Genomic DNA, 13380 nt, shown 5'->3' on the forward strand with positions numbered 1-13380 from the left:
TTAGAATCTGCGGGTAAATACAACTCTTTTCCCCCCATCCCCCTACAGTAGTCCTTTAAATTATGTCAAGCTTAACAGAACTTACAATAGAAACGGCCAAGGACAACACAGGTCACTGAATAAATAGCAGCAAATCACAGATTCAAATGGGGATCCATAGCAGTATAGAGATTTGAATCTGTGTAGAGATTATAATCTGGGTTATCCATAATCCAGAACCATAACATCAGGCTATTTCTAGACATACCCACTGAGCAAAGTCTAGGCAAAAGGGATAATGCATGCCATAGTCATGTGTGAAATGTAATTTTAAAAGGTATTGGTGCTCGTACATCAAACGATGTATGTGCAGATCGACCAAGAGACGGATCTCTCTCTGATCTAATATGATAGGAGAGAGATCTGTTGCTTGCCCATACACCGCAGGCAGATTCCCGAACAACTTCAACATGAAATCCCTCAGGAATCGGCCTTGTGATGCCGCATCTGGCAACTCGATGCCTCCCAATGTAAAATGTGCCCCCATTGCCCCGTGCAGTATACTTTACCTGTCGGTGTGCTCCATCTCCGCTCTGTCTCCCATACACAAGCGACCACATACTCACCGGCAACCACGTGGGGTGCATGTATGGGAGGCAGTGTGGAGACAGAGCCGGTGGTGGACACCAAGAGGTAAAGTATACTGCACAGAGCAATGGGGGCACATTTTACATTGGTGGGGGGGGGGGGGGGGGGCACCACGGGAGGTTTTTCCGCAGTCGTCGCTCGTCCCGATATCGCAAACCATTATGTATTTATTGCATGCACCTGATCGAGCATGTCGGCCCTACATCTTGCAGCATGTCTGATCCATACATGCAGTCAATTTCAGCCCAATATTGGTTGCATTGTCGATTGGGCATGCTCTTTGCAGCACCGATTTCCATCCGATGATGGCAAAGGAATGTCATCAACTTTCTTGAGAAGCAAGTAACATGCAGACTGAAGCTGAGATGTTGTGAGAGAGAGAGATATATACATAGATAGATATAGATAGATAGAGCACATTTCATTCATCGAAATCCACATTACCTGCTATGGAATTTAAGACATCTTTAGAAAATGAGGTATCTGCAGAAGTGGCGTGCTTTATGGCAGACTGCCCCTGTGAGGCGGTTGCTGTGCTCAGGTCGTCTCGAGAGCCCTGCGTATAGAAAAGAATCAGAACTTGCGGAAGTTGAACTCTTTGGTCCAGCTCTTTGCTAGTCTTTGCTGTTGCTTGTCAAATGTTAGTATAACGATAATTATACAGATAAACTGTTCTGGACAGGGAAAGTTTGCCAAACACTGATCAAATGCCTAAAAGAAACACCTGGAGAGGTTTTAAAGAGTACTAAGAATAGGTTCACACTTGTTCTAAAAACGTATCCGTGGCTCCGGTTTTTGGCCCATATCAAAACCAGAGCCACGGATACCAATAGCTTCCATCTTCATAAAAAAAAAAAAAAAAAAAAACAGATTTGGGTGCCATTCCAGGGGATCCGTTTTGAAAACCTGAACGAAGAGTCTGGATTTGTCGGGACTTCATGGACCCTGATCGCTCCCAGATACATGGAGGGGTAGAGAAAAAAAAAATAGAAAAGCGGATCCCCCTCTACACAGGCATCTTTGAACACAGAAACGGATTTGTTTTCTGTGTCCCAGCCTGTGGGTGGGGAGGGGGCCACCATGCTGGAGGGGGTAGCAGCCAGGACGGGGGTGACAGCAGTCGACGGGGAGGGGGGTGGCCCCCCTACCTCACCTGAGTTCCCCGTCCCCAACCCCCTCCAGCTATTTGTGCAAAGGTTGTTAAAATATAATGTATGCAGCGAGTGAGGAAGACTACCTTCTCGCCTTACTTCCTCCACTCACTGCATCACTTCCTGCAATGCCGCCCTCCGAAGTATAGAGGGCAGCATTGCAGGAAGTCAAGCGGCGAGCGGTGGAACGCAAGGAGAGAAGGTGTTCGCACTCGCTGCCGATATTACATTTTAACAAGTTTAGCACAAATAGCTGGAGGGGAGCGGGGACGGGTATCCAGGTGAGGGGGGGGGGGGCAACCCCCCTCTCCCCGCCGACCACTGTCAATCCGTTTTCAACAGGATCCGATCTGTACCGGACAAGTGTGGACCTAGAGTAAAATGTGTTATGCATTTAAATTAAACCACATTCTTGCTTAAAGTGGACCCAAATTAAAAATACAAGATTTCAGAAATAAAATCTATTTTCTAAATTATAATAATAAATAGCAGTCTTTTTTCAGCTGCATGATAACAAATATAAAATATTTTACATTTATTGGAGGAACCCCTTTCATATTGCCGGGACAGAATCCGGCACCAGCAGACTGGTGGAGTAGGAGGTGTCCGGCAAAGGAGGAATTGCTAATGGCTGCCACCTGTATAACCCTAGTTATGAAGAGAAGGGTGAAAAGCATGCACTGAAATGCTCATAGGCTTGAAGGAGTGTTTATTTATCTTTGTATGTGTCAGAGTGTGCAACTAAATTATTTGAATTAAAAAATGTTTGGTTTGGGTCCGCTTTAAAGGACAGGTCCAAGGATAATAAAAAAACAAGATTACTTTGAGGTCGGCATCTGCAATGGAGGGGATCCCGGGATCCTTAGGGATACAGGTGCTGCCTGGAGGGACATATCGGTTGCCAGTAGATCTTGTTTTTTTTATTTTCCTTGGATGTGTCCTTTAAGCAGGAATTGCAAGGGTACGTAACTCACCTGCTTGCCTGTAATTTTTAAACTTCATCCCCTCATCAGCAAAACTGCCATGGTGGTTTTTGCCCTTATTTGTGCTGCCATGGTCCACCTCCAGCTCAGCAGGTGGAGGTGGCCACAAAGCTTTGGAAACACTTCGCCAATTTTGCTGATGCGAAATGGGGGGGGGGGGGGTGAAGAGATTTAAACAGGATACCATTTACCGGCAAGTGGGTGAAATATTGAGCAGTGAATGGGTACCTCACCAGCACTAGTCTGGACTAAATAGAAAATATTCTAGCAAGCATGACAGCTTATGTATTAGGCTGTACTCCTCAATCTCTTTAAAGTAACACATGAATTGTGAAATGGAAAAGAACAAGTCACAGCCCGCGGTGGGCCTCATGGAAGGTGAAATATGTCTTCCTCTGTCCACTTATATTTCTATGCTGATTGCCTTGCACCGGCCGGGTCACTGGGTATTAATATTGCAGTTTAAGTATCTATTATACACAAGTCTAGGGTCTAAAGGGTAATCTAGAGGTTTAGCATGCAATAAAAATCCACGGTGTCAGCATTGACTTGGCTATAATGGGCATTAGAGTGGATTTCTATAGCTCATATCCTGGATTATTTAATATCTTCAGAGGAAGAGGCACCATACTCCATTAAATATAAATGTACGCTACACTTTCTGTATGTTGTGGAAAATGTGCATCAATTCGCGGCTTTCAATCCAGCATTATATCCACGCTCTTCCTTTTCCAGTAAAAATAAGTGAAAGATGAGGGATATCAATGGGGATTCTCCAGATTTATAAGGAACTGCTATTTACACCATCTGTAAACAATACAAAAGTGGCTAAGCTACCTATTTGCAGTATATAACAGTAAGTGCTGGGGGATTACAGCTCCTCCTACACCTGTCATCTGACAGAGGATGAAGAAACTGGCTACTGGGTGGCTTACCGGATAGAGTTGAAGCACAGACTGTAAGTGAAGAAAAAGCTTTTATTTTCGCCCGGAGGAAAAACAATTTAGCTCAGGAATAACAGAATTACAACAGGTTGTTGTAGTTTAATTAGTCCTAGTGGGTATTATAATAAAACCTTCAGCAAGCAGTGTGCCAGCAGGTACATTCAGAACACCTCAGTAATCTAAAGATTAAAACACACTAAGATGTTTGTTGGCCTGATTGGACAGTTTATTGTTGGGCTGGACAATGATCACTGGTATGGTTAGTCAGGGGCAGCCTGACCAGCAGAGCTAACATTGTTTACTGAAAAACAAATGGATGCAAAGGATGTTTTTGGCTTACATGAACCATTGGTAACAACTACTATCTATCCTGACATGCACAAGGGAATAAGGTGTCTCAGGGCTGCCATCAGGGTAGAAGAATCATAACTGCCACAGCGTGCCGCTGGTTCCATCCTCCGCTGCTGTGCTACATAATTTAAATATTACATGGGCATTTGGGATCGTCACTAGGGGCGCTGTTGCTGGATCTATTCTGGAACAGTATCACAATATGTGGATCAATGAGTCCACATAGTCCACATCCCATCACAATGCTGATTGAGGCTGTGTTTACATTTATCTGAAAAAATCATTCCATTTACCACATCGAATCCTATGCTAAATATAGGATCTATCCATACATGTCCATTATGTACAGATCTGTTGTCTCCATTGCAGTGAGTGGGAAGCAGAGTTGTGTGGTACCCGATGATTCCGGACACCAGACATGTAATACATAGCATGTATGACATGTCCGATGTAACTGACACAAAGTAGACACTCAGGGGTTCTGTGGATGATGACAGTGCAATTTAAAGGTGTTGTTAGTAATGACATCTGAATGGAAAAAAAGCATAAAAATTACAATTGTTATTCCTATTCAATCCCCAGTCCAATAACGCTGTTTGGTATTCTATGTTATTGGTGATGTCAACATCTGGCATATGCCGTAGGAACTATTTGTCCATGGGAATCCATGTTTTGTCATTGGCTGAGAATTCTGAGGTAATCATATACACAAAAGATCTGCAGCATGATCTACATTTCTGATCCTATGGATAATTAAAGAGCATGTTTCCTACAATAAACATTTATATGTGTTTAAGGGTGACATCTTACTGTGTTCATCTCAGGGCTGGTTTGGCCTCTGGTGACCAGAAAGTCTCAAAACAGGCTCAGAACCTGTGCAAACTGATATGGCTAACACTTAATGCTGAAACATATGACATAATCACTTTGCTTACGGGAGTGAAAACCTCAAATCATTCTCTTAATCACTTTATTCTCTCAGCTTACCTGATTGGATGTATTCACTGTGAATGGGAAAAAGTCCTTCATAAATATTCGAGGCATATTGTCTAAGAGAAGGCCATAAAGTGGTAAGTATAAAATAGCAATCTGGGCCTGTTTTTCCTAAAAACAAAAGCATAAATGTAGAAGTGAATAAACATGTAGCAGATCATACTGTACATATGTTAGACTTAAAGAGGAACTGTAACCAAGGATTGAACTTCATCCCAGTCATTAGCTGATATCACTTTTCCCATGAAAATTCTTTACCTTTTCTCAAATAGATCATCAGAGGGGGTCTGTATGGCTAATATTATGGTAAAACCACTCCCACAGTGTGATGTCAGGACCTTGGTCCTGGCAGTTTCCTGTCTGTGAGCCTTGTTGCATTATAGGATATAACAGCTGTTTCCAACTGCCAAGCAACCAGTATCCCTTTGTGCATCTGTATATCTAAAACTTTTTTTTTTTTTAGATAATAGCAGTTGGTGCTGTCAGTTTTTTTTCATATCTGCCAGTAGTAAAGATGATTATGTGCAGGCTTATTGTGGTTTAAACAATATGAACAAATTGAATAGCGAATATCAATCATTTATTGATCTTTTTTCTATTATTTAACTCCTCACTTTGCAATGTATTGATTTATTTTTTACCCCTTTTTTTGCTTAAGTTCCTTGTTAATTGCTCTTTCACTACTGCATGCATTCCTACAGGGTGTGCAGTGATGTCATTCAACTGATTAAAAAATTAATACACTTAACTGCAGTAAAAGGAATATTTTTTCACGTACATCTAAAACAGGCCCCTGAGAATGTGTGTGCTGTAAATTACTGATAGCAGAATAAGCCCAAATTAACCCCTTGCTGCTCTGCTATAATATAGCCCAGAGCCCATTTCCACTACACTGCCACAGCTGATCGCTCCCAACCGAAGTCTGGGGCACTGGGCGTCGTTATAGCCGCAATTAACATTGCGATCTATGCGGTACCCAAATTACCAGCCGTCCGCCGATGCCCAAATAACCCGCTTTGTATTTTTTTCTGCCGTGATCAGGGTAATACATTGGTGTAAATGAGCTCATCAGATCTGATAATAATGTCCGAAACACCTGATCTGCTGCATGCTTGTTCAGGGTGTATGGCTAAAAATATTAGAGGCAGAGGATCAGCAGGACAGCTAGGTAACTGGTATTGCTTAAAAGTAAATAAATATGGCAGCCTCCATATCCCTCTCACTACAGTTGTCCTTTAATACTGTAAGCGTGATAAACTAATACAGTGTTCTACTATATCATTATGACCTTATTTCTAAGGTCAATAATCATCACAGAGAACAGTGAGATCAAATTACCTTGTCAGCATATCTATCATCAAAAGAATGCTTAGCCATAACATTCTTCAGTGCCGTGAGGGCAAGATGGCGGATATCCTGGGGTTCTTGTAACGCCAGACCGACCTCCCGGAGGAGTAGGCCAATCAGGAAGTGCTTTCGGCAGAAGTCATCAGTCAACGTGTACTCTGGCATGTCTTAAATAAAAAAGCAAAAGGACTATGGTTTGGATGTACCCTTTTTATCCGGGTGAGGGCAGGGACAACATGTTAAGAAAAAAAAAAAGCTTGCATATGTGTTGATGGTTATTACAGAACCACGTTCACCTTCCAGCTATTATACCTCCCTAGTGGTATGATTACTTCTGGATTTTAGGGTCTAAAAGTGGTACCATTTTTTCACACCCTTTTATACCCTAAAACTTTAAAGCAGGAAAAAAATAATTACAGCAAAAATCATACAGCAGCCCAACACATTACTCACCTCCCCTGGATCCAGCGCTGCAATTCTCCCTCCGGCCACCGCCTGGCACTCTATATCATAACGACAGATGACGGTCTCATCAGAGGGATTGAGAGCCTCGGAGGACCGCAAGAAGAATGACTGCCAGCGTCAGGATCCCGGGGGGAGGTGAGTTGAAATGCCATTATGCTGCACTGCCTCTCCATACCTCCCGGCGGCTACCACGAGGCTCGGGGGTTACCGCTCTGAGCTGTGGATTTCCGGCCCAAGCCTGACTCTGGATTACCGCTAAAGAGGTTAACACATAAATGTTGAGAGTCCTTGTTACTTCATATTCTACCTGATGTTTATTTGATCTAAAACAACCAATAATTAGATCATGTGAGGCAACCATTATTTCATAAATTCCAACAATTTAGTCATGAGCTAGTATTATCTAGGTCAGTGTTTCTCACCTCCAATACGCTAGTACCTATGGTGGTCAGTGAGATGAAACGATAGTGATAATTATCCAGCCAAGGATACTGATAAATTTCCCAAGTAAGATGGATCAGGTGAAATTGTTACTGGGTGATTTTGGCACAGGTGTATCAGCAAAGAAGCTGATGCTCAGTAATTAGTCTAACTTTGCTTTCAGGTCATCATGGGCACATGGAATTAATTTGCTACACAGATAAAATGCCAAGTTATGAAGATGACAACAGGTAAGCATGAGTTAGGATTGTCAATTAGGGTTACCTATTGATTAGGAGGTTTAAAGCACGAGGGTCAGCAATAATATCCCAGAGAAAAAAAAAACACATGTATAAGTAGATAAATATTTGCTCTACTTGCATAACATGTGTTGCATGCACTGTCAATGTTTTGAGTTAAGTAAATTTTATATAGTAAATAAAGAAAATCTCTTCCAGGCATTTTCCATCTTGAGGACCCTTTCACACCGGGAGGCACCGCTCAGGCCCCGCTGGGCCGATTTGCATAATTTCTTTTTTGCTGCACGCAGCTAGCACTTTGCTAGCTGCGTGCAGTGCCCGATCGCCGCCGCTACCCGCCGATCCACCGCTATACGCGTCGCCGCAGCCGCCCCCCCCCAGACCCTGTGCGCTGCCTGGCCAATCAGTGCCAGGCAGCCCCGTGGGGTGGATCGGAGTCCCCTTTGACGTCACGACGTCGATGACGTCGGTGATGTCATCCCGCCCGTCGCCATGGCGACGGGGAAGCCCTCCAAGAGATCCCGTTCTTGCATATGGCCCCAGGAGAGAAATTATGATCCTGCCAAAGATTTGTTGCTTACCATTACCAAAATCAACCACAATGTAAATATGTATGCCCATGTAAGAAGTAGGAAATACTGGAAATAACACCTGTTTGGGGTACTAGAGCACCTGAATTGAAGGCAACACAATTGTCTAAATGTTTGAAGTGTATTCTTGATATTCAACTGACATTTCCAGCCTTTAATAACATCTTTTCTGGATCGATAATCTTCCAATAAATTGCTAATGGCAAAAAATGTGTGGAAATGAATGTGGGTAAATAATGTCTTACATACTTACCTAAAGCATGGTAGACTTTAGTGGAGTCTGAAGGTGTAACGGGATCTTCAATAGAACAAGAAAACATCAATGAGTCTCCATTTAGAAACTGAAATGATTCAGTATTCATTGCAGTAAGTCTGCTTCGTAACAAAAGAAAGCACAATATTCTGTGTTTAATTTCAGTACTTGTATGTTTTATGCAATACCTGGAATGTTGGATGATCTGATGGGTAAACACAGAGGGATAAAGTGCTCATGGCTGCAGACCTCCTGGAGGAACTCAAACCTGTACTGATACAGTGTCTGCAATATAATAACACGGTTTTACATCCAATTATGTTTTTCTTAATAATTGTTGTAAGTATGATAAACTTAACAAACACATTGTGTAATATGATTGTCCTCCATTACTGTAAGCTCGGAAATCCTTAATCCCTATGAAGTCCAGTATCAATCTAACTGGTTTATTAAAGAGGAACGATCAAAGAAATTGTCCTTCTGTAAACCCCACATACCTATAGAGTGTTTGTTTATAAGCTTTTGTAACAGTTTGTGCTGGTGTAATGTCAGATAGTTCCGCCCAAATGCTGCACAGCACGCTGAATTAAAATGTCATCACGTGCTGGAGCGTTGGTCATTACTTCATCAGTCGTTACTGCACATGCCCAATTTTCTGCATCTGCACAGTATTTGTCAACGTCTCTGCCTGCCCCCATCCCCCGTCAGTGTCATCAGGATATCCACCCACTTCCGTCCCTGATATCCTCCGCTTGTGAAATAAACATACAATTCATTTTCAAAAAAATGCCAGTGAATGAAAGCGGTAGCAGGTGGGCAGAGCCGTGCGCACCAAATCTTTTTTTATTCATATTTTTTAAAAGTAAAAATAATAAAAAGAAGCATTTATTCTGCACGGCAGGAGAGCGGCGATGAGGGGCGGAGTATAGTGACATCGCTGGCAAACCCAGGCTTGTTTGTGGAGCAGCACAAAAATACATGCTGCTATGTGAAAATACACGCTCCAGCGTAAATATAGTCGATGGGGGGTGACGTAGCACGCATGTTGTAAAGCTGCATGCGCAGTAGCAACAAAGCGGCACAACGTGCAAGGCAGCACTATCTGTCATTACAGCGGAATCAGCGTGAAAGGGAGGCAGAGCCGTGCCGTGTAGATAGGTTCTACTTCTCTGTCACTATTCACAGAGGAACAATTTACTGTATTTGCCCTGCCCACATATACAGTTTTCTGATTGATCATATGAGAACAGCTGAGGGATTAGCTACAGAGAAGGATCTGAAAAGAAAAAGGCTTACTTCGTTCCTGTTCTTGGGTGACCCCCCCCCCCCCCCTTCAGAATGAGCTGTTCCTGGTTGTAAACTCTGTTTACACTGCATGAGGCAGAGAAAGATAGACACAGAAAGACACAAAGCTGCAGCTGAAGAGTTATTTAAACACTATTTGAAGTTATATTTCTTCTTTCTATCATTTTGCAGATATTCCAGTCACAGTATTACAGCCGGTGAAGATTGTTTCTGTATGCTGGATATGCTGGACACATTCCTCCATAGTAATGCACACAGTGAACACAGTGAAAACTGTTCTCTGCAAATGTAATATTTTCTTCACATAAGAAAGGAAAAGATAGAAAAGCCTTATTATTGCTATTTGCTAATAATTACTGGAAAGATATGTGGCATTTAGAATTTTAGTTAACTTTGATAGTTGTCTCTTACTGATGGTGTTTATTAGATGTATTATGTTTGGGTTAATTGGGTTGGGGCCACATAAACAATTTTGTTTACATCCTCATAGGCCAGTCAAATGCTTTGTGAACTTCTGATTGGCCTTTTTCCAGCATAAGAGATTGCCAATTATCTAATAAATTATTTAAAATCCAGGGAGAAGGATAGGAAGGAGGGGAGTTGCTGAGGTTGTTCCAATCAGAGTGGTCCCTCCATAAACACTGGCAAGAGGGAAATTATGGTCTAGTCTCTTTTATACCTTTAAGGTATGGGAAATACTGGTGTAAGTGCTTGCATTTGATTAAACAGAAATTGTGCCTTTTGATAAATCACAGATCGTGCAGGAATGTTACAATATTACCCTATAAGTGACTGTTTTGTGTTTTTCTCCGGATAGAAAGATTTAGAGATATGGATTCCCGAAGAGACATCACTCAATCCACATCATGAGAGACATACATGTGTGGACGTTATTTATTGGAGCGCCTATACATAAGACTTTATAGCAGTGTGTGGGGCAACTTACCCAGAGGTGTGGCAAACCAGCTTTGTTGTGTTTATGGAATCCCATAAGCAATATCAACTAAATTTGTGGCGTTGGAAGCAGCACAGTTACATTATATATTTTTATGTATAAATCCTGACCTGGATATTATTCTGAATTATCTAAGTTAATGTGCATGAGTGTCATCATGGTTTGCATAATGCAGGCATTGTTACCTCAATAGACAAATTCAGACAAAAGTTTCTTACCTTGTGATCTCCAGGACTGAACATACCAATACAACCACTGATCATCTTGAATACTAAGCCACGGTCCATGAATGTAAAGCAGCGCTAAAAAACAAAGCCATTTTGGATTTAGAAAGTTTATATGATGCATTATCAAGAGATCAACAGCTGCTTAAAGTGGAACTACACTCATAACATGCACCTGCCTCTCAACTCCTTGTCACTTATATAGCTATCCTACCTGCCTCTAAACCAAAGTAATGACATTGGTGTAAAAATGTGTGCACATTGTTAGAAAAATATAACCTTTGACCTGCTCAAAGTAGGTGTCTTAAATTATATGTCACATTTAAAATCTGTGGACCCCAGGATGGTGTGGGGGCTAGGTGGTCATCACTCCTTGCAGCTTAAGAGTTCCAGGCTCATATACCAGTCAGGGCATATTAACATGGAAGCAAAAGTAAAACAAACTGGGAAGCTACTAGCCATATTTACCTTAACTTGTCTCCTATTTATTATATAAAAAATACAACTGGATAACGTGAAGAAATTCCATACCGGATCAAATCCAGGATATAACAAATTATTATTTGAAAATGATTTTCTTTAAAGTACTTTAAATCTGAGCTGAAAATTTCAAAAACTCATCCAAAACCTAGCAGTGACAGATTGTCACACTTCCTGCTCCTGCATTGCCACTCCATGGACTCCCAAATGTATGCTTTACCTGGCTCTATCATCCCTTAACCCCAGCCCCATACATGATACCCAGCAACCAATTACTGGGCCCAAGCAAGGTCATGTGGGAGTACAAATGGTTGTGTCAATCTCAAAAACCAAAGGTTTCAACGTTTCCAACTTTCCATAGCAGAACAGGATGGACCCAAAGGACGAGGCAGGGTCTTTTGGAGCCACTTCCAGCCTCCTCTTTCATACCCCTCGCATGTGCAGTTGGCCCTTTGGGCTGCAGTTGCCCAAGGCACAGAAATTCGGCCCTGGGCCCTAAATGAGTCTATTGATATAAAGTCCACCACTGGAGTAGGCCCTACATGCTTTTATCCCTATAAGCTCCACTATCGAAGTAGGCCCTACATGATTCTATTTCTATAAACTCCACCATCAGTGTAGGCCCTACATGATTTTACCCCTATAAAACTCCACTATTGTAGTAGGCCCTACATGATTCTATTCCTCCAACCTCCACAATTGGAGTAGGCCCTATATGATTCTATTCCTAGAAACTCCACTATCTATCAGAGTAGGCCCTACACAATTCTATTCAGATGACAAAAACTTCAGATCATGAAAACTAGGCTGAAGTTAAGAACGGCACTCATCACACAGTCACCTTCAGGAAGCAGGCAGTGCTCAGGTTGGCCTTCTTTGTCTCCTCCAAGGCATCACTGAACTTCCAAATTATATGGTCTAAAAAGCTCATTACAAGTGAGTCCAACTCCGCATGGAAGGTTGTAGGAAACCTCTTAGTGCGCTGAACCTAAAATAACAGGAAAGTTTCGATCAACGTTAAATCGTTGCTCAGTTGCTGAACGTCCCAATACACAGACATAAAATGCCAGCACTACCTTCTAGAAATGCCTCTGAAAACAATTACTTGTCAGACTGAAAGGGACAAGCTATAATCAGAATGCTTTCAAAAGTAGTGACAGGAATGTTCCTTTTATTTTAGAAAAAAAACTTGCATACCTTCTGTTTCTTCAGCATACACGTCAGATGGCCTATGATAGAATACTGAAAAACATGCCATAGCCCCAGCTGCAATGTACAGTAGTTGCAACTGTCATTTACTGACTGTCATTACATGCAACTGTCATTACTGATGTCATGTGTACACACGCCTCCTAGTGTTGGCTGCGGCAACTTTTTCTAACCCTAACACAGTTACTCAACTACCAAGTTAGTGAGCTTTGCAGTCTTTGACATCAATTTGCATTGAAATGAAACAAATCTGATTGGCTGTTTGTGGCTCCACCCCCTGTTCTGAATTTGAACCCCAGTCACCCAATAATTAACTGTACCAGGTTTGATGCTTGTGCCATTAACAGTGCAAACATGGCAGCAATTAAATATTCCCCTTGAAATCAATAGGTGAATTGTGATTGGCTTTTGTAGGCTCCACTCACTTTTTAGAATGTTAATACCAGTCACCCAGTGACCAACTGTGCAAAGTTTGAGAACCCTGAGAAATTTGTATTTGTTGCCTACTTTTTGGTTATGGGAAAAGTATCCTATATGTTATTCCAGGTAATGCACTATGTGTGTGCCAAGTTTCATTCAAATCCATTTAGCCATTTTTGTGTGATCGAGTAACAAACATCCAAACATACAAACATCCGAACTTTCACATTTATAATATTAGGAGGATTATATAGGAAGTGCCATGGGAGAGTGGCAAGAAAGATGCCATTCAGCTGATGTTGTACAGCCTTTGTGCAGTCTTGTTAACATCTGTGGAGTCTGAAGACCTGTAGTCCTGTATTCAGTCTGGCGGATCCTCACACTTCTAGGTGAGATTGTGCTA

At 41.9% G+C, this 13380-nt stretch overlaps 1 protein-coding gene across 6 annotated transcripts in view; it reads right to left on the reverse strand.

Moving 5' to 3' along the window:
* Positions 1–13380, reverse strand: part of DOCK10 (dedicator of cytokinesis 10) — a 377455-nt gene that overhangs the window by 93361 nt on the left and 270714 nt on the right. For all 6 annotated transcript variants that reach the window (XM_068280790.1, XM_068280788.1, XM_068280792.1 and 3 more), the window contains 7 exons: positions 12190–12336; positions 10863–10946; positions 8573–8669; positions 8385–8429; positions 6388–6563; positions 5044–5160; positions 1072–1183 (listed from right to left, as the gene is read on the reverse strand). In XM_068280790.1, coding sequence (XP_068136891.1) covers positions 1072–1183; positions 5044–5160; positions 6388–6563; positions 8385–8429; positions 8573–8669; positions 10863–10946; positions 12190–12336 — 778 coding nt within the window. The remainder of the gene's footprint in view (positions 1–1071; positions 1184–5043; positions 5161–6387; positions 6564–8384; positions 8430–8572; positions 8670–10862; positions 10947–12189; positions 12337–13380) is intronic.

This window comes from Hyperolius riggenbachi, chromosome 4 (assembly GCF_040937935.1).
Source record: "Hyperolius riggenbachi isolate aHypRig1 chromosome 4, aHypRig1.pri, whole genome shotgun sequence".
Lineage (NCBI taxonomy): Eukaryota > Metazoa > Chordata > Amphibia > Anura > Hyperoliidae > Hyperolius > Hyperolius riggenbachi.